General features: G+C 37.7%; 1 protein-coding gene across 17 annotated transcripts in view; it reads left to right on the top strand.

Moving 5' to 3' along the window:
- Positions 1–22,170, top strand: part of MAST4 (microtubule associated serine/threonine kinase family member 4) — a 279,670-nt gene that overhangs the window by 250,571 nt on the left and 6,929 nt on the right. For all 17 annotated transcript variants that reach the window (XM_077171046.1, XM_077171045.1, XM_077171044.1 and 14 more), the window contains 14 exons: positions 3,633–3,841; positions 4,597–4,735; positions 5,803–5,935; positions 6,655–6,820; positions 9,511–9,612; positions 13,206–13,328; positions 13,574–13,686; positions 14,630–14,757; positions 14,859–15,091; positions 15,864–16,064; positions 17,280–17,509; positions 19,246–19,368; positions 21,041–21,177; positions 21,791–21,972. In XM_077171046.1, coding sequence (XP_077027161.1) covers positions 3,633–3,841; positions 4,597–4,735; positions 5,803–5,935; positions 6,655–6,820; positions 9,511–9,612; positions 13,206–13,328; positions 13,574–13,686; positions 14,630–14,757; positions 14,859–15,091; positions 15,864–16,064; positions 17,280–17,509; positions 19,246–19,368; positions 21,041–21,177; positions 21,791–21,972 — 2,219 coding nt within the window. The remainder of the gene's footprint in view (positions 1–3,632; positions 3,842–4,596; positions 4,736–5,802; positions 5,936–6,654; positions 6,821–9,510; positions 9,613–13,205; positions 13,329–13,573; positions 13,687–14,629; positions 14,758–14,858; positions 15,092–15,863; positions 16,065–17,279; positions 17,510–19,245; positions 19,369–21,040; positions 21,178–21,790; positions 21,973–22,170) is intronic.

Below are 22,170 nucleotides of genomic sequence, written 5' to 3'. Positions count from 1 at the left end.
GTAGAAGGGGACAGGTGGAAGTGTAACTTCGTAGGTTCACTAAAATAGCACAAGACAGTTTACCCATCAGAATTTTGGACTGCAGTTTCGTTACTTTGAATCTGTGTTTACTAGCTGCCATAAAGATAAAAGGCATTGGTGCTTTTAGGTATGCAGAGGTGGTTTTATTACTCAAAATTGATGACATATTAGAACAACTAGCACTAATGCCAGTTGTGAGAGAAGGATCAAAGCCAACATGTTCTCTTTGTCATATGGCCAGCTTCTCATTTCTTTCTAGGCAGACTAGGATAAGTCTGAAATACTGCAAGCAGAAGGCTGGGGTGCATTGTCTGAGAGCTGCAGGGCTTTAGGTAGCATTTCCTTCTGCCCCCAAATAACTCCGCTCTGGTCACAGGCATTGCTTTGTTAGGAGGTGTTGCAGTGCTGCTTTTAATTCTGATCTTAAGTAACTATAAGCTTCACCAAATAATATAAACCACAGTCTCACAAGCAGTTTCTCTTTACTGGAGGCAACATGAGAAATTATTCCAGTGTAGAACAGAATCTAGCAGTCTCTTCTCAGGAAATTGCTGGTAAAAATGAAACTAAGTTCCTGGTCAGCAGGTATAATTTTTAAGCAGTAGGTACAGTACCTGTGTCTCCACAAGGAGTTCAGGCTCCTCTGACAGATTAAAAAATAGTGTCAGCTATATTAGCCTTAAGCACTGAATGTAGACTAGGTTGTAAAATGGCTCTAAAAGTTGGAGTTATTGAGAGCTGTAAACTAGGCCTGAAAGCTGTCTATGTGAATTTTTTTTTGGTAATAGAGATTTTTCAACTTAGAGAAAAAACAGGAATCATGACTATAAGATTGGAGTGATAGATGGCATGATATTTGAGTTGGACTGCTTCAGGAACCCAGTTGAATGTTTTAGCTTGTTTTTGTCATGTTACCACTTTTGCAGTGTTTTATAGTTGTACCTAACTAGAGTTATTATAGAGACAGATTTTCAGACTGAGATTTATGTTGAAAGTGAAATAAGATAATGTTTGGACACTGCCAAATGAATGTTCTTTATTCTTTATGAATGTTCTTATTTCCTTTGAAAACTAAGCTCTTTTGCCATGTTGAGCTACAGCATCAGAAAAATACAGAGCACTTGCATACCTGTTGAAATTCGCACAGTGACATCAGGAAACGCTTGTTGCTGTTAGGAAAACAGAAAGCTGAGGGAAGATAGGAAATCAAATTCTTCATTTGAAACAACAGGAGGATGCAACAGTACCACTCTGGCTGTGGCTTTGCAGGGCGGCAGGACATGCTGCTGTCAATCAGTCAATTGACAGGACAGCCTGGGTGTTCTCCCTACACTGTTTTTGTGTCACAGAATCCTTAAATTTGAAATTATCTTTAAATATACTGAAGATTATGGGCAGCATTTGATGATCAGCATGCTGCTGGCTGGGGTATAGTTTTCTTCATAAGGCATAAATGTTGTTTGCTGGGGTACCTGTGACCAGAGGATGTGAAGGATGTTAGACATTTTTGTGTGCTGAAGATCATTTGGAAGCACTTTCTGTAGCTTAAACAGTGTATGCATGTGTGAAAATAGGAGAGACTATTGTGTTGCAGTTGTCTCATGAGTCTGGTACATTTGAGCTAAGCAGCTTTTTTTCTAAGAAACAACAGAATCCTAGTGGAAAGTTACCTTCTTGTGACTCCAAGACTGAAGATGCAGTTTAGACAGCTGGGAAAATATAGCAACATGTACTACATATTTACAGGACTAGATAGTTCTTGGAACTTACTCTTTAATAATTTTAAAATATGTTATTAATGATCTTACAGATGTGTATGATCTGAAAGGAGGATTTATTAAGATGCTGTAATAATACGCTGTGGTTTCTGTTTGCCTTTTAAGAGGCCATCTTGCACACTGTCTAGTTTGAAACTCTAGAGGAATACTTGTATGCCAAGTCCTCAGTCAGTCCTTAGGTCATTCATGTAACTAGATTTTTTTGAAGGATGGAGACTTCAGGCAATAATTTTCTCCATGCCAGGAATGCAAAGAGGGACTGAAATAGGTAAAAGAAAAGATGATATTATGGGAGATTATGAAGCTGACTGGAGAAAGCAACAAATGAGAGAGGAAAACTAGAATGCAAGGGAAAGAAAAGCATGGGTGGGGCTTTTAAGAGCAAGAGTTGGAGAGAGAAGTGAATATGAGGGGAGCAGTAGGAAGAGTTGCAGGACACAAGGCATGAAGTCAGCAGGGAGGAGTACTGGAGATGAATAACTCAGTCTGTATTCCAGCTTGGGAGGGGCAGAAGGGAGTGAGACTCAGTAGGAGGCACAAAGGGTGGGGTTTGTCATGGGTTTTGCCCAAGGTAGTTTTTACCTACTTTCATGATTGTGTAATGTCTTTTACCTGCCCCATGCTCAGACAAGAATGAGGGATTAATAAAAGCTTTTGGAATCAGTAAGAGAAACTATGCTGTCTAGAAAGTTTTCCTTCACAAAGAAAAGAAGTCCTAATTTTTTCTGTGCCTAAAACTTCAGTAGCTGTGTGAAGATTTTATAGAAATAGTAAGGCAAGTGTTACTTTTTATGTTTATATAATTAATTGTATGCTGATAGTTGGACCTCAAGGAGATAGTTAATTGAATTAAAAAAACTTCACAATTGAATCCCATTTCTTTTCCCTTCCCCCTTATCTTCTCCTTTAAGTGCTTTCTTTCCATAAACACTGTGATAGTTATGTACTGGAAATGGTATAAGCATTAAATGCCATAAGGTAGATTTCAAGCAAGGCAAAAATGTTCAGGATTTGCCTCATGGGATTTTGAGAAGTGCAGCTGTGAAGTCCTTCTGAGTGTTTCACAGCAGCGCAGTACCTTCTCCTTAGACCTGAAAGACAGAAGAGTTGCCCAAATGAGGTTTCCTTTTCTTTGCTTCCCTCACTGCATTGACTTTACCTAACCAAATACACAGGAAACCTTGTACCCAGTGCCCCAGTGGAAATTCTGCAAGTCAAGATACAACACAGCCCCACACTACCATGTAGTTAACACAGTGATCTCTGTTTTGGGTTACCTACTGGTGACCTTCCTCTGATATGGATCAGTACTGAGGTCAGGGACTGAACAAGAACAGGAGATTTTACACCTGCTAATGAGGAGCCACCCCTTCAAGCAACTTCTAAGCAACCTTCATGAGAGACCTGTGATATGTTTTAAAATTTCCTGGACTGAGTCATAATTTCCCTTCAGCACACCTACAGAATAAGCATTTGTCACAATGATTTATAATACTGTGCCATAGCTGGATTTTGTATGTAATCCTTTGTTGATGGGAATGCCTGCAATCTGCCTGGGCTAAAAGCATTTGCAATTATATCTGCTGTTATATTTGCTGTTGGTTAGAAGGGACAGGGAAGGGCAGAAGAGTTGATTGTTTTAGTTTGAGTACTAGTTTTTAAAAAAATGAGATTTGTAAACATTCTTTAATGTGAAAGACTTGGTTAAATTGAGAACAGATCTTTTTTATAATATATATAGTTTTAAAAAATTGAATGAAAAATGTATTTTCAAATGTATTTTTAGTAGTTAGTCAGATTTCTTTCCTTTTCTCTCCCATTTAAACTTTTCAGCGCGGTTTATTTTGTGAGACACAAAGAAACCAGACAAAGATTTGCCATGAAGAAAATTAATAAGCAGAATCTCATCCTCCGAAACCAGATCCAACAGGCCTTCGTTGAGCGTGATATCCTGACATTTGCAGAAAATCCATTTGTTGTTAGCATGTATTGCTCCTTTGAAACAAGACGTCATTTATGCATGGTCATGGAATATGTAGAAGGTAAAATTGGTCTTCTGTTTTCCAGAGGAAGAGGAGAATTTCCTTATACCACAAAAGAAAAATAACCCATATGGTACTTGAATTAGTAGGGGCCCCCTGTGTGTCCTCCATACTTTGGCAATTCAGATTTTCAGAACCAGATCCAACAGCAAGGTGGTTCTTTTTTTTCACCACTCATTATCTCCTGGTAAACAGCTTGTAAAACACTTGTGTTCCAGCTATAATGGGAAATAGCTGCTCTCAGAGTAAGTTCCTTATAGATTGTAATCAAAAATGTGCTAGCATTCAAAGTTCATGTGAAAATGTTGGCTTTTTTTCTGGAGCTGAAATTTTCATTAGCAAGTGTTAGGGAATTTGTAGTAGTTATTTTTACAAAGAAACAAGAAAGAGGAAACGCTTTAAAATGATGCTGTTGTGGAAGGAGAACAGTGGACAGAAGCAGTACTGAAGGGATCCTGAGGTATGGTTATGGGCTTCCATCACTCGCCATCCCCCCAGTTTATTTGTTTGTTTTCTCCTTAGATAGCAGTACATTATTGATTCTCGGCTGAATCCTTGTAGTGCCCTCTCCTGGCTTCACACTACTTCTAGTAGAGTAGCTGTGGGGCTTACAAGTTTGGTTGAGTCATCTGACTAGAAAATAAAATCTTATAACTGCAGTTTCTGTTCCTTTTAGCATCGTATATGGTTTATACTGTTACACCTCAGAATTTATAGAGTCATCTGGAACATTTTTCCATGTACTGTTTCCACAGGTGGAGACTGTGCTACTTTGATGAAGAATATGGGTCCCTTACCTGTAGACATGGCAAGGATGTACTTTGCAGAGACTGTTCTGGCCTTGGAATACCTTCATAATTATGGAATTGTACACAGGGATTTGAAACCTGACAAGTATGTATATAGAATATAACTGAAAGAGGAGTTTGAAATTGTTAGATAAGATATAAAAGTTCAAACTTGCTTAGAATTATTTTTTATCCTAAATGTTATGTAGATGCACAGTTCCTTCAAAATATTTGAATTTTCATTACTTGCGGTTACAGAAAATGCATTTTTTTTCCAAAAGAGCTGTTAAGAGTTTTCTGTGTTTAAGATGGAAGAGGCCATCAAAGTAGCTAAAAAGAAAAAGGTATTTATTCTTCATGTTAGAATGAAGAGAACCACATTTTAGCAATTTAGAATTTTTTTTTCAGAGTGTACTTAAAACACTGAAAACACAAAATATACTCAACTTGCAGGTATTTGTGTTTGAAGGCAAAATTGACCAAATGCAGAAACATCTCTTGTTGCTTGGGTTTTGGGGGTTGCTTTTTTTTTTTGAGAGGTTAGGTTTTTCGGTTTCAGTATTTAAAAGCACAGTGTTGCTCCTATACAAGTAAATTGACATTACAGCAAGTAGCTGAAATACAAAGTATGGCCCTTGCAACTTCATTGCTCTTCTTTCTGTTTCACAATTTAAAAAATGGGAAAATAATTGAAGTCATAGGTGTTGACTGACAATAGCTTCATAGCAGGAAGTATTAGTTAGTATAGTATTAGTTACTAACTTAATACCCTGAGGTTTTTTCCAAATACATGACTGACCCAGCCTGTTACAGATGCAAAATACTTACCTCACTTCAAAAATGACACATATTCTATTTTAGGTCTTTTACATGATAACTGTTTCTTCAAACCTTTAAGTACTCAGCTCTCAAGACCTCTGTAGTTGTGTAAGATGCTGTTCAGTTGCACATGAAAAGTTTGTTTACTTCTGATAGTAATAGTAACAAATGTAAGACTTAGATTTTTAACCTGCTCATTCTGTACCAGTTAAAGTACATTTTAAATTGTATTTAGAATTCAACAATGCTAATGAAACATTTTCCCCTAAGTATTATAATTGTAATAATAATAACAATGAGACGCACACGATGTTGAATTATATCACAGTGACTTAAAAACTTTCTGTTTTTCAGTCTGTTGGTAACATCTATGGGCCATATAAAGCTTACAGACTTTGGCCTGTCAAAAGTGGGGCTAATGAGTTTGACTACCAATCTGTACGAGGGTCACATTGAGAAGGATGCCAGAGAATTCCTCGACAAACAAGTAAGAAACAGCCTTTTTCATTTCTACTGAGTGTTCACATGAAGTAACATTTTGCCAGCAGAGCATACTGTAATACTGAATAAACGATAGTTATTCCTGCATTGGTGTTTCAATTGAGTATGTCAGGTACTTTAACTGGTGCCCTGAGGATTATTCTAGGCTTTTTCCTTTTTACATTAAGATCTATTAGTAAGATGAACAGCCTAATTCTGTGCAAGTGAATCTGTGAGAGAGACAAATGGAAAACAGTTTTGTAAAGAATTCAGAAGTCTCAGCAGAGTACTTGTGGAGCTCATCACGCTTAGAACTACCAAGGGTGCTAAAATCTGTGCTATGGCCCATTTCCCTTTAAGCATGCCTCATTACCGTTGCTCACAATCTGTTCACTGGAAAAGTTACTTAAGATAAAATCATCATAACTTTCATATAAGGGTAGCAATATGTTTTAAGTTAAGTATGATACTTGCCATGATGGACTCCTGTGTACAAAGCACAAACTGTCCTTTGCATGACAGATTCACAAATATTGATTATGGTGCCTCTTAATGTAGGTAGGTTGTTCTAAAAATGTGAGTTGTTATGCCAACTCAGCAGACTAAGCCCAAATGAATTTCATTTTTTCCATGTTTTCATATTAATTTACATTTCAAGAATTATAAATTCCTGATCTAGCTCAATTAAGATTTGCTTTGCCATCATGCTTGTTTTCTTTCTTTTAGGTCTGTGGTACACCTGAATACATAGCTCCTGAAGTGATACTGAGACAGGGTTATGGAAAACCAGTGGATTGGTGGGCTATGGGAATTATTCTTTATGAATTTCTTGTTGGATGTGTGCCATTCTTTGGAGATACACCAGAAGAGCTCTTTGGACAAGTAATCAGTGGTGAGCATCACTAAAAAAACCCAAAATCTGTTAATAGTAAATATATTAAAATTTTACTGATAGACTACACAATCTGCTATCAAAGCAGTAACAATAATTTAGATTAAAAGCTGAACTTACTCTGCTAAGTACAGAAATTCATTTTGTAGAGTCCAGGGGTTAAGCTGCACTGTTGGGAAGAGAGAAGCTATGTTAGTTAAAATGTTGTGCCACTATGCACTAGTGATTTCTGTGTGTGGTAAAGAAATTATACCAGAGAAGAAACAGTTAAATAAATTTGCATGGATGGGAAATTCTGCCCCATAACACAATCAAGAAATTAACAAATATGTAATAAAACTCTAAAACAAATGTCTCCCAAATAATAAATAATGAGAAAAAGAAGGAAACTAATTCAGTTCACAGATTGTTAATGCTTTCATTGGTGATTGTTGGAGTGTAATGTTATTTCTGTAGCAGCTGTTCTTCTTCCATTTAAAATTCAATAACCCTTTGGATCTTAACCTACAAACTGACCCCAAGTATTGTTATGTGTCTTGTGACAAAACTGAAAGATAATTAAACAGAGTTGTTTACTATCCTACCTGCTGTTTCCATAAATTTCCCAAATGCATAGATGTAGAGGGTCACTATTTATGATACAAGGTAAACACAATGGCACCTCTGTTGCTAAGAATTTCCCAGTCTGTTTTATGGTCTGCTTAAAAAGTCCAATAGCTGAGAATACATCTCTGGTTCCTCATTCTGTGAGAATGCAACAAATCCCCTTTTGTACTAAAGGAGACTTTCTGTCATCATCTTTATTTCCTCTATCTCTGAAGCTGAAAGCCAGACTTGTTTGTAAACTATTAAAATGCATGTGACATCCTACGTTTCATGGGTTTATAACTATGTTGTTTTCTGATGTGATATGCAGAAGCCTGAGTGGCAAGAAGAATCAACTGTTTAATTAACACAAGCAGCAAATGCTGTCTGTTTTCTGGGTGCCCCGTGGCTGCAATGCATATTCATGCTTTATTTTCCAAATCAGATTTAAACTGCAGTGGAGCTGTAGGCACGCAAACGTGGAAATAACTCAAGTTTTTATTGCATTTTCAGACACACACACCTGTGTTTTTATCCTTATACTCCCTGACTGGGAGAAGGGGAGGGAATAGTCTTAAAATTAATGACAAAATTTGTACATTAGGCTTTTTTTTTTGCATGTGGCATTAATTTTACCTTTTGTAAAACATACTGTCATGTGTTACAGTCTAGCTGAGACCTTAGTAAATATCTTCGTCTGTTTGAATGTGTCAGTTTATCTTACAGAAGTTATTTGTGGAAGTCCTTTTGTAAACATCTATTCCCACTCATCCTACAAGACTGTTGGTTGGCTCAGTTTCTTGTTTTGATGTTGATTTGTCAGTTGTTTCTCTTTGAAATATCCTTGCTTAGTGAAAAAATTCTTAGTATCTCTAGGAGACTCTTGTTGGATATGTTTCCTGTGCTAAAATAAATTATCTCCTTCTATTTGACTGGAAGAGCCATCTTAAAGAACCAAACTGTAGCCTAGATTTTTCTTCCAGTTTCCATGAGCAAAATCTACATTCTGTTCAAAGTTCTACTTCAAAATCTTGCTGCCTCCTTTTGCATTGTAGGTTGCCTTTTCCTGCCCTCAGGTTGTGCAAGGACAGCTGTGGGAGGCCTCAGTGTAAACTTAAATACCTAAAGTGATAAGAATTTAAAATATTGCCTCAGAAGCAGGTTACATTTCATGTCTGTTTTTATCAGTGCCTTTCCTTAATCTCTGAAATATGAAGGTTAAACCTGCATGTAGCTTCTGATGATTATTTATCCAGTTATGATTATTCTATGGAAGTCTAGATCATAAAATGGCAACAAAATCCTTAACAGCTTTCTGTGTTTCTGGAGCTCCAAGTGTGCTGTTTCTCTGACGCCAAAATCCTTGTACCTCCCAAGAAACCTCCTCGGAGTTTTATCTAAACCTGCACTATGTTACATTTGTGGAGGCAGCTTCCACTAAAAATCAGGCAAAACTTGCTGTTTGTAGGCTGTTAGAAAGTTCATGTTCATACACAGTGTATCCTGTTCTTGATTGGTTTAAGTCCAGCTCGCCATGATGTACAAAAGACATAGTATAAGAGTCAGTAGAGGGAGGTTGTGTAGAAGTATGAGACTCTTGTAAAAAGTCTTAATTGCCACATATATTGCCAGAGTACAGTCTGACACCTTGACCCTTAGTCATGGGAGTATTGACCTCAGGGAGTCTGCTAGCATTAGAGAAGGAACACAGATGTGAGCAGCAGCTGCCAGGTCAGGTCAGCAGTTTCCATCTTAACAACAGTTTCCATAGAACATAACTACAGTTTAAATCTTGCTTTGGTGGGGGAAGAGAGAGCATACAAATTGTGCTAATATTTTGAAAGTTTTCCATGAGCCAAGCATTCATGTGTTCTGCTGCTAAACACAGTTTTGTGTTAAATGATACTTCCAAAGGAAATTGGAATACAGTATGTTTATGCAGTCTGTATAGAGAGTATAAAAATCAGAAATAATTGGTATGCAGCAGATTAAGTTGAGAAAGTTGCTTTAACTCTGCTTTGCTGTTAGGTTGCTTTTGAGAGCATTAATGCAATTTGTGCTGGGATCAGACCTCAGCAATATCAAGCAACTTTCTTTTCTTTCAGATGAAATCAACTGGCCTGAAAAGGATGAAGCACCACCTCCAGATGCCCAAGATCTGATTACTCTGCTACTTAGGCAGAATCCTTTGGAAAGACTGGGAACAGGTTAGGAGGCACTAATTTTAAATTGTTAATCTACTAGAAATAGCTTCTGTATTCAGCATTGGGAGTCTTTGTTCACCTGTTTGTTTTGCTTGGGAAACATCTGTCATGACATGCAGTAGCCATGATAATATGCCATGATAATTTATAGATTAAGACCAGTAATAGGAACTTAACATGATGATATCTGTCCTAGGTTTTGTGGGATTTACATGGGCTCATTTGTATTTACTCCTCCCCCAATTTGAGAAATATAAATTATCTCACAGAAATTTCTCAAAGACCCTGTTAGTGAATGGGGTTTCTTCATTAATACAGTATTAAATGACTAAATACAGAAATCTAGGAGGGGAATCAATACACAACTTCCTTTTTCAGAGGTATCTTAGCCTGGCATATTATTCCCCCTGGTGTTAGGATGGGTGATGAGTACTCAAATCCTTATTCAGTAATGACTGTCTGAGGTTGTGTGGTGAAAAGTCTTCTCATTCTCATTTATCAAGCACTACTGCCTTGTATGAATGTTAAGGAAGTATTAACACTTTCATAGGCTAATGAAAGTACTGTGCATTTATGTAATAAGAGTTTATTTGTTGGTTGGTAGACCAGGATTTATTTGGGAGTTTCTGTGAGAGGCAGTAATGAATATTGTTTAAGTGTGATTTTAAGTGTTAATGTATGGGAACCCTAGTCACTGACTGCCATCCCTTTAGGCAAAGCACTAGGTAAACACAGAAAAAAAGAAGCCTCCTGCATAAATGAGCCCAAATATAGAGGTATAATCTTATTTACAGTGAACATTGTATGCCATGAACAGAAATACATTTAGGATGCTAAGGAAACTAAGTGGCAGGTTGAGTCAACATGAGAGTACTTGGCAAATTGCTCACAAAACTGAGTCCAATTTTGCTACATATTTTTAGGCCTAATTAAAAAGAGGATTTAGGAATCAGTTCATAACTGGTGTTATCACAGCTGCTCAGGGGAAATGTGATTATAACCCAGACCCTCAGTAGTGTTGACATGGTCCCAGATGACATGTCTTCCTTTGGCTTCCCTCAAGGCATGATAATGTGACTGCTATGAATGAGCTGCATTGTCCCTCGCAATGAATGGCTGGGTTCTGTGTGAGCAACCCTTAGACTTCACTGTAACTGGTGGTCTGGACTAAGTGGCACTCAGCAGTTTATTGCTGCCCCTTGCCCCATGTTGAATAAGTTAAGATTGAGGAAGGTGTTGCGCCCCAGTAGCTTCTTCTCTTGCTGCTTGCGTCATCTGCTGCAGAGGGCACCAATGCCAAAGGCAAAATGAAAATCCAGTAGTTTTATTCCCTTGTTTTAAGTACACTCTTCCCAGGTATTGTTGTTTCATTGCCAGGATGATTTTCCTGATAAATACAGTGTTAATTGGAGGCTGTTGCCATGTGAGAGGCTGGATCAGGAGTGAATTGCAAATTCTGTGTCTGTTGCTACACAGCTGGTGGAGAAAGTGAATGGGGTGAGATGAAGCTGCCTTAAATACTAAATGGTCAGTGCCACAGTATGAAGCACCTGTGGTGCTCAGAGGCTCTTTAAAGCCTCTAGTCTCTATAACAGTTGGCAGTCTGCAGAAGGAAATAAGGCAGCTATTTCTTTGAAGCAGGGGCTTCAGAAACCACAACAAAGTTGTAGGATCTTTAAATGCTACAATCAGCTCACAGAAATGGAGGCTGCATTGTGACAGGTCCCACATGGGCACTGAAAAATACCATGGTTTATGCTGGGCTCCACCACGCATTTCAAATTACAGTCTTGTCTGTTTAATATGTATTAGCAAGCTGCATAACACTTCGTGAAAATCATAATATTTACTTGCTCAGGAGACCTGAGTGGCAAAGGCAAGTTGAAAGAAGAGAGGTGGATGATATACTTACTTTGAAGAAGGAAAACAGCAGTAAAAAGACTTCTTTGGGCTTGAAGTGTCTGATACCAATCAAGAATAATACAATTCTGATGTAATATCCCATTACTGTGCTCAGAGAAATATTCACTGCTTAGCTATTGACTTATGATGAGATGTGATTTTGACCTGCTTTGGGAAGACCTGGTTTCTTTGAATTTTTCCCTGGTGCAATATGAAAAGCGAAGAACCCAATCTAGAAATCCTAATGCTGACTTAGAACCAGTTCTGGAGATTTCATTTTTTCTCCCCATAGCTTTGACATACATGCTGTATCAGTGTGCTGAGTTGACCTTTGCTGGCCAGGAGGTACCCAAGTCTCCTCCCCGCCTCAGCTGGATGGGAGGAGAAAATATTCCAAAGGCTCGTGTGTTGAGATAAGGTGCTTTGCCATCATGGGCAAAGCATACTAAAACTCAGGGACATTAGTTTAATTTATCACCAATTAACACTACTGCTTTACTTCCTCCCTCCAAGCAGTGTGGGAGGACAGGAAATGGGGGTAGTGGTCAGTGCATCACATGCTGCCCCTGCCACTCCTTCCTCCCCACACTATTCCCCTGGTCCAATGTGGGTCCCTCCCACAGGGTGCAGTCTTCAGGAACAGAGTGCTCCAGCATGGGTTCCCCATGGGGTCACAAGTTCTGACAGCAACCATGCTACAGCTTGGGCTCCTCTCTGCCACAGGTGCTACCTGCTCCAGCACAGGCCTTTGCACGGGATTGTAGTCTACTTCAGGGATCCACCTTGCTCCACTGTGGGGTCCTCCATGGGCTGCAGGTGGATCTCTGCGCCACCGTGGTCTGGCTGCTGTTGGGCAGCAGTCTTTCCCCTTCTTTAATACATTATCCAAGATAATGCTGATGGGCTGACATCTTGCAGCCAGCTGGCAGTGGCGGTGTTGGATATATAGAGGAAGGCAGCTTCTCACAGAAGCACGCCTGTAGCCTCCCCACTGGCAAAACCATGCAACATAAACCCAAAACAAGCTGGCAGCAGGTCTTGCTGCTGCACGTTACTTTTTCAGGTTTTAGAATTAGATGTATGTTTATTAGTAATACCATCTTCCACCTGGGCAAAGGGCAGAATTTCCAGTATTTCATTGTGTTCTTACAGTAGTTTTCTGACTTTAAAGTAGTGTAATCATTTAATGCACATTAAATGAGCAGGAAGTAATAAATAAGAGAAATTATAGGGTATTTCCTATAGAATTGTGTATTGCTGTCATAAAACACTGAAAGGATCTCTTAAATTAGCAATAGCATTTATATTGAGCAACTATTAAGAATCATTCTGAATTACTTTATAACTTGTACTTACTCACCTAGTGCACATATTTATATTTGTGGAACTACATATGATGATTCTGATAATATGTAGCTAACAGATTAGTACATCTGGAAGAATAAAAATCTTAAAAGGGGAAAATGATAAAGCAGTAAACTGTTAAAAGAAATGGCCACAAGAAAACAGGGGCAGGGACTATTTCTGACAGGTTTAGAATTTCTAATTACCCATGGGAATGGGTAGTAGATGTTCATGCATACAGCAATGACCATGCCTTTCCATGCTATTTGCATTGTTGGCTGGGGGTTTAGTTCATTTACTGTTAGAGGATTTGGTACAGTTTGCTCAATGTTTTCCTCTGGCTCCTCCAGGTGGTGCATATGAAGTAAAGCAGCATCAGTTCTTCAGGAGCCTTGACTGGAATAGTCTGCTGAGGCAGAAAGCAGAGTTTATTCCACAGTTGGAGTCTGAAGATGACACAAGTTACTTTGACAGTAGGTGTTTTATGGTATCAAAAAAAAGTTATGAACACCTTGTTTAAAGTAATCACTGTCTTTGACTCTTGCTTACTGCTTTTTAAATCTCCTTTATCAGAATTACTGGCAGTTTGCAGTTTTACCAATGAATTGACACTTCAGCAAAAATAATCTTAAGGGTAGAACTAGATTTTTATTTAATATTAAAACATAGTATCCGTTCTTCCTGATAAATTCAGATATTTTATTGCCCTTGTCTGTAGCTCGTTCTGAGAAATACCACCATATGGAAACTGAGGAAGAAGATGATACCAATGATGAAGATTTTAATTTAGAGATAAGACAGTTCTCCTCATGTTCACACAGATTTTCAAAAGTAAGTAAAAATTTCTGTCATCTTAGTATGTATTGTTCTACTTTTGCAAATTTTGGAACTGTTAAATATAGAGGAGATATATAGGGCCTTATTTTCTCAAGAAACTATGAAGATAACTGAAATTGAGAAAGAATACAATGAATACCATTAAATCAAAATATGGGAAGATTGTGTAGAAAAGTTACTTTTTGAATCTTTAATATACTAATGGAAACTTATATAAATATGATGATATTTTCTGTAGAAGACTCATTATTGCATAACAGAAGGTGTCAAGAAAGCGTTCTGTTAAATGCTAATATGTGTTCTTTGCATTGGTTTCTTTATACATAGTTTTCATGTTGCTCCAGTTGTGTCCAGGGTATCTTGTAGGTGTGTAACTAGTATTACAGTACTACCATGTAGCAGGTGTTAATTTAGTGACATTTGACCAAAGGAAAAAGCAAGGTAATGGTTAGCATGTGTTATAGTAATGGAGAAATGTAGATTTGAGGGAGTTATCTGAATGCTCTGAATCAAAGGTAAAACTGGCCAAAAGGTAGTATTTCTCTAGAAGCTGAGATGAGAGCTAATTATTGCTGATCAGAGTGGACATGCTCAGGCAATAAATACAGTGGAGGTGAATTGGCAGGAAATAATAATGGAATAAACACCTAGGATTTTGGCTTTACTGTCTTGGTTCGCACTTTGAAATGAGGAGAAAACTGATAAATACATAATGAGAAGAGGCTCTATTTGTATAACTATGCATGAGGAACCAAGAAAGCATTTTAAGAAAATGAAGTGTTGGAAATTTGAAAAGCTTCAAGAAATTTGAAGTTTGAAATCTGAAATACTATATAAGCATTTAAAATCATAGAACTGTAGATCCCACATACCTTTTTTTTTAATATCAAATGTGTCAGTGATACTCAATTTTTTTGTGTTTTTTTTTCTTTAATAGGTTTTTAGTAGTATAGATCGAGTCACTCAAATTCAAGGTGAAGAAAAGGAAGATGCAGGAGACAAAACAAAAAGTGTAGCATTGCCTTCTGTGGAATCTTTAAGCTGGAGTTCAGAATATTCTGAAATGTAAGTGGAAGGATGTACAGCAAGTCATCTACATCCTGTTTGCCAGATAGCAGGCCTCTTCATTTATTAACTGAATGAGAGTTTGCTTATTTGTTATGCAGACAGCAAATATCTACATCCATCTCATCTGAGACTGACAGTAGCCGGCAGCAGCGCAGTTCTGGTTTGCTTCCAAAATTGTCTGTATCAGCTGAAGGAGAACAGGATGATTCCACCAGCTCACGGGGACCCCGGGAGGATCAGGAAAAGTCTGCATTTGTGAGCGATGAAACAGTGCAAGACGAACCTGAAGTAACCACTCCAGCAAGTACAATCAGCAGCTCCACACTATCAGGTAGTTCACAGGGGGTGTCTTGACTGATGATACTACAAACAGCTGCAGGCCACCTTCTTGTGGCAGTAGCATTCATAGATGTAGAAGTGATGCATTTCAGAACTGCTTTCAAAAACAGCTGTCCCAACAGGGATCTGGTTTGTGTACTACCCATTGTGTGTTTTTAATTGACTTCACTACAATGTACACCTTTCAGAATTGGGAGGATTTTCTTTCACTTGTGGAAGTCACTTTGGTGATTACAAATCTCGGAGAAAGTGTTGCAAACCATTCTCTGCTTAATTAATTTTGAGCATTGTCTCCCTGCTCAAATACTTGTTGCATTTCAGTAGACTCCGGGCCCTTAGTTTCATATCTACACATCTACCAGTTTTCAGCTTCCTTCTCTTCTGTACCTCACTGAGCTTTTTCAAGATACACCCTTCTATTCTCAAGCCCTTGATTTCCCATGTAGTCCACATTTTCCTCCCCCTCCCTCCTTTCTGATCATGGAGGAAAAAATTTCTTCAGGGTCATCCATCTCTATCCTTGTCTAAAACCTTGATGTTGATTGTGCTGTATCTCAAGCTTGCTATCCCCCTGTGTAATGGTGTTGGCATTAATAGAGCAACTGCAGTGATAACTCCAACTGTGTGATCCTCTTCTTACACTTAACCAGTTACACTTGAGAGTAGTTTATTTTTTCTGTAGTCCATTAGCAAAAGGATATTCCCTCAATGCAAAGTTTAGCAAAGTTTTCCCTCAATGTCTTTATCCCTTCTTCTATTTGCAGTTGGCAGTTTCTCAGAACACTTGGATCAAATAAATGGAAGAAGTGAGAGTGTGGACAGTACAGATAACTCCTCAAAGCCAGCTGGTGAAGTTGCATCGCACATGGCTCGACAGCGATTGGAAAGCACAGAGAAAAAGAAGATCTCTGGAAAAGTCACAAAGTCCCTTTCTGCAAGTGCTTTGTCCCTCATGATCCCAGGAGGTAGAGATAAATACTTTTAGTTGAAATGTTAATGATTTATGCAATGCTATGAAGGCTTATGATGCAAATGCAAGGTTCTGTATAGTCCAGAATTGATTCCATGGCACTCATTTTTGTTTCTCTTGTTGTTTACTTGCATGACTAGTCAGTGCAATCTTGTCAGCAAGACATGGTGCTCACAGCTGAGGGTCCTTCTCTGACAGGCAAAAATGCAACTTAAATTGTGTTTGATCTTGAGCATGTACAGCAGGATGCAACTTCATTCCTTGGTCCATCTGACCAGTAGAGTTGTAGATTTAGTTTTAATTAGCCCTCAAAAACAGATGTTTGTTAAGGCATCACAGGACTAGTTCTCTCTCATCCCCCATAAGAAAAGCTGATAAACAGGAGAGCAGTGTCAAAAAATAGTAATAGCATGTAGCCTCCTACTTGTAGTAGTCTGAGTTAGTGCTTAAAATTTGGAGCCAGAAATAATGCTGTAAGTGAACATATAACAGTAATACTGAGTGTTTTCGTATGAAGGATTGGTACTTCGCTTTCTTGTTGTCCAGAACTGAAGTCCAAACTGCTGCAATTGTATTCACATTTGCACAAGCTTGAGCAAATAGTGCGTTCAAAACAACATAAAACAAAGTTGTAATTGGTATTGTTGGAAGAAACTCTTGTGTTCTTTACATGATGTAGCAGAATGTAACAATGGAGGCTTCTTACAAACATTGAGTTACTGCCCTAGGTACCCAGTGGATACTGTGGTTTAATTGGAGTAGCCTATATCTGTTTTTATATATAACTGAAAGCAAGAAAACAGCTAGCAATTTGTTAAGCATTGCTGGATTACTTGGGGAATGATTTTGGGTGTATTCATAATAATATTTGCTACCCTACTCTGATTTTCTTTTCATCCATGTTTGCTAGGAAGAGGCTGAGAATAGTTCTTGCAAAGTTAGCAGTGAGTGTTTTTCCTGTGCAAAAGAAAAAACCAGTCTATATGTCACAAGTTAACCCTTGCATTAAACAATACAGTTTACACTCCAGGGAAAATAATTAAATTCTAGTATCTGGTTGTTGAACTTCTCATTCACTAATGTGCACACTAGGTGAGGAGGAGGAGAGGTTGTTTAGACAAAGACAATAACATATATTAATAGAAAGATATCATTAAGCCAAATGAAATTTGTGTGTGCTCAGAGTGTAATAGGCAGATTTTTTTTCCAGATGTGTTTGGTGTTTCTCCTTTGGGAAGTCCTATGTCTCCTCATTCCCTGTCATCTGACCTTTCATCGTCTCGAGATTCCTCTCCCAGCCGTGATTCATCAATTGCTGCTGCAAGTCCTCATCAGCCAATTGTAATTCACAGTTCAGGGAAAAAGTATGGCTTTACCATCCGAGCAATCAGGGTTTATGTGGGTGACAGCGATATCTACACTGTGCACCACATTGTTTGGGTAAGATAATACATGTTTTCTTGCTAATACGTGGCCACAGAATACTGTAATGATGGATTCGATTTTTGTACCCATGGCATCTCTTTGTTAACAATTACTGTGTAAATTACAATGATATGCCAAGCAGTTTTTCTTAGAATGAAATTCTGCCTGTATCCAAGAGCAGTGTTGCCTGTAGGGAAGACAACAAGCCATCTTTGGCAGAAGCATTATCTACATGTGGTGTTGAACTTCTGCAACTTCTCTTAACTTCTGGCAAGTTTCTCAGTTTTGAAAAATAGTGTCTTGAGTTCAGAGTATTATGTCTTAGAAAACCAAAGGCTTAGTGCAGACCCTCTTTGATTTGGGTAGGATTTGCAAATGTAGGAGATTGTAAGGAGAAATTGTTGAAAAATAGGTGGAGTTTATTAACTGCATCAATTAAGGGATTCATGAAAATCAGCACTATTTTACAAGACACATGTAAGCTGATCACAAGTACCGATTTTCTGTTGTGTAGAAATGTGCAGATTGTTTGGAATTGTGAATACTTTTGAGGTTTGTATGACACAGGAAAAAGATTGACTGTCTTGAAAAAATCAGGTATTTTTCATCCTCTCTTCACTACACAGTGGAAGAGAGGCTAAAGCAGTTCTTTGGTTGTCAGCCTCCTTAATTGTAAAATAATTGTATACTTAGGTACATATATATGCATTTGTTTATAATTTATGTTGGTAACAAATTATAATTTTATATATGGTTTAAATTACACGTACATAAATAGTATGTGTATATAAATTATTTCAACTATCCTAAAAAAATTATCACAAATTTACCAAAAGATTTCATGTTTTTGGCACTGCTTAGTTTTAAATATGTATGGTAGATTTTGAAGTAGCAGTGCTGATGTAGTGTATTATTCATTTTTTATTCATATTGTTTACCCCTTAGACCTATTAATCCATCAAGAGTATTGAATCTGGAGAACTGGGTACATTTGGTGGATAATGGAATAAATTTTAAAAAATTATTTCTTGCCACTTGTGTGGCAAGAACATCACACCAGTGAAAGGAAGGGGAAAAATGGTACATTGCAGTAAAAGTTAAACCTTGAGCTTTTTAAAAGTATTATAAGTTTGTTGTTCAAGCTCTGTTTGCATTGTAGTCTTCAGTAGTGTCTGCATGACTTAAATACTCATTTAGAAATATAAAAAATTATTTAAACAACCTTCAAAATACTTTTCAATTCTGTTTCTTTTGGTCCTTTATCACTTTTGTGCTGCACCAACCCCTCTGATGGGAAGCCTGGTGAATTTGAACCAAATAAAAACAATCCTTAACCATATGGTGGAGTTAATTTTAGTTGTGATTAGAGTATTGCATGTGACCATTACCTTAATTACAAAGTGTTTTTCATTTTCAGATGCTAAAAATCTTCACTTAGTTCTGTAATTTTGCAGTGGGTAGTGAACCACCCCTTCTTACTATGCATGAAAACTCCCTGTTTTACAGAGCTTACTTAATACCCATAGCAACCAGCAGTGTTTCAGTGAGCTTTGAAACCATTCTAGACCCCATATAAAGTTTGAGTAAGCAGGGGAGACTCATACAAAGTTGGAGTAAGTAGGGGATGGTAAAAGAGCTGAAGGTATTTTTCTTCTTTTCTTCCTTTACATAACTTAGTATCTGTAAGTTTCTTCATTGCCAACTGGTTTGGGATTCATTTTGTGTATATTCTCTTCCTCTCTCTTTTTTAGAATGTGGAAGAAGGAGGTGCAGCTTACCAAGCAGGTTTAAAAGCTGGAGACCTGATTACTCATATCAATGGAGAGCCAGTGCATGGTCTTGTTCATACAGAAGTCATTGAATTGTTGTTAAAGGTAACTCTTGGACAGCTGGGATACTAAAGTGATTGCTGTTTTCACCAGTGATGGTCGGGTTGTGTTTGATTTCTTGAGATTAGTTACTCAATTTTATTGTTCCTTGAAGTACAAACTCTAAGCTGCTCTTGCCATAGATCTGGAGAAGGGCCAATAACTTTCCTATATCGTGCATGATTTTAGTTTTTCTGCCATAGACTGGCACTGTTGAGAGATAGCTGAAGTAAATTCGAGGCAATGGCAAAAATAGATGTCTCTGTCTCTCAAAAAAATTGACCTTCTCAGGAATGTTATCGAATGCCTGCATCTTCCTCAGATAATTCAGACTTCTGACAATGATGATACCTCTCATTTTTCTTCTTTAAAAGTGAAAATCAGTGAGGAAGAGTAAAAACAAAGAATATTAAATATTTGCCTGCTATACAGGAGGTTGCCTTTCATATTAAGGCCGAAAAGGTTTTTGTCTCATGTATACCCAGGCATGTCTGACACAGTTTTTCCATGGAAACAAAAAACCACCCAATAAAAAGAAAAAAAATCCCTTTTATTTTCTCTGTAGCTCATCATATCTCATTTTTCATGTAATCTTTCCAGTGTAAGCTAATGTAGGTCAGAATTACTTTAGACAGCTGTATATTTGCTTCCTATATTATTAACAATTTATGGTGTTATGTGCAGAGCTCAGAGTGAGTAGTCAGTTTTAAAAGAAGTCCAAAAAAAGCACTGGAAGGCAGTGAGGTGATGGGAAAATATAAAAAGCTAAAGAAAGATGAAAAATACGCTTTTTCTTCAGTCTTTATTTTATTTCTCTGAAACCAGGAAGAACTTCCAAGTTTTCCAATTTTGAAAGAAATATGTACGAGAAAATTCTGTGACTTATGGCAGTCAGCTATGCACTCATTGTCTAGGTCAGATACAGAAAAAGAAACATGACAACCCTGCTCACTACTTAGAAGAATAAACACAAAACGAGATCATTGTTTATCTACAACTTAACTTGTTGCACTGTATCATAAATTAATTTGGGCTATTGCAATTTCTTTGAAAGGAAGTTCACTGTAGGGATATACAGTGCTGAGCAGAAGCTGCAGATTTCTAAAACTAGCAGTAAATGCTTTTTTTCTTTGACTCATCTCTTTGTGCAATCAGTGCTAAAAAGCTTAGGTTAATCATACCTTAAAGGTATGTTAAAGGGTGTTAACCCTTTTGAACAAGATAAAAATGTGGTTTGGGATTGCCAGTGAAGATTTAATTTTTCTCCTCTGTTTCATCATTGTAACAGTTGGTGTCTTGAGATGTGAGTGGACCACTGTGCAGTTACAGCTGTTCTTTGTGGGAAAATCAGGTTTTTCTGTAGAAGCTTCTATCTTGAAGTTTTCAGTCTTGGTCAGTCCTTGGTGTCCTTCTGTCTGGCTACAATCACTGGAATTACTCCTTGTCTTGGAGCTTGAATGGAGGAAGTTGGGAAATATGGCAGAATTTGAGAACTTCCCAATCCTCATTTACTAACTATGCATGGCAATGACTGCATAGGGTTCCCTGCAGAAATACCTCTTATTCTGGAGTTGATTCTCATTGCATTTGCATGTATGGTGTAGATTCAGTGTAAGGCAAAGTTGTCTTGTGTTATTCGTATTACTCACACTTAAGGCATCTTCTTTCATTTTGGCAGAGTGGCAACAAAGTCTCAGTAATGACAACTCCTTTTGAAAACACTTCCATCAAGACAGGACCTGCCAGGCGGAACAGCTACAGGAGCCGAATGGTTAGGCGCAGTAAGAAGACCAAGAAGAAGGAGAGTTTAGAGAGGTGAGTAGTCCTTTGCTTTCACAGTGTGTCTGTCTATACATAGCAATAAATTTAAAATAAGAAGCTAATACAGTTTTTTCTCATCTTCTGTATTGCTACCTTCTTTCTGAGATTGTGGCCTTCCAAATCTTGTTTTGTCTAAACTAGATCTGCTAAATAACTAAAAATAGTGAATAACTGAGGTTACATCTTAATTTGGTTTAACTATATCATTTTCACTTGTTTAATTAAACTTCTTAGTGCAGTGCTTATCAGTGTTTTTAATATGATACGTTCATGTGTATTTTATAAATATGTTGCTAGTACTTTATAGATATTTCTTCAGTTTTGATGGGTTGCTAAATTTAGAAAATAAAGATCTATACTCATAAGGAGATAGATGTTCTTCTGAAATATAGTAAATGTTAGTATAAATAAAATTAGCTACAGTGTCTATCTCACCTATTAGTGAATCAAGATGCTTTCTAAACTTCCCAGTCTGCAGTGTGGTTTGCTTTCATGTAAAGATAGATTTACTATTTTCATAGTGTCAGCTTGCAAGAATTTTTCCTGTGCTAATAGTATCTTCTGTGCACCTTAATTTACGATTAATGCTGTGTTTTTCTCACACAAGGAGAAGATCTCTCTTTAAAAAGCTGGCAAAGCAACCCTCACCTCTTCTTCATACAAGCAGAAGCTTTTCCTGCCTGAATCGATCACTTTCTTCAGGGGAGAGCTTGCCTGGGTCTCCAACCCACAGCTTATCTCCTAGATCTCCTACCCCAAGCTACCGTTCCACTCCTGATTTTCCATCAGGTGAGTGTGAAGCAGTGGAGAACAGAGGAAAAAGACTGGAAGAGTACTGTACATTTTGTGAGCCCCCACAGATCTGATATGCTCTCCTAAGAGCAGTCAGCTCTGACGAGTATAATCATAGAACAGCTGTTTTCTGTCTGGAAAAGGGAAACAGATTCCTGATGCAAAACAAAAGGTGTTTTTATGATACAGAAGCAC

Source organism: Agelaius phoeniceus, chromosome Z (assembly GCF_051311805.1).
Source record: "Agelaius phoeniceus isolate bAgePho1 chromosome Z, bAgePho1.hap1, whole genome shotgun sequence".
Lineage (NCBI taxonomy): Eukaryota > Metazoa > Chordata > Aves > Passeriformes > Icteridae > Agelaius > Agelaius phoeniceus.
Note: the sequence above shows the minus strand (reverse complement) of the source record. Positions and strands in the feature narration are given on the sequence as shown.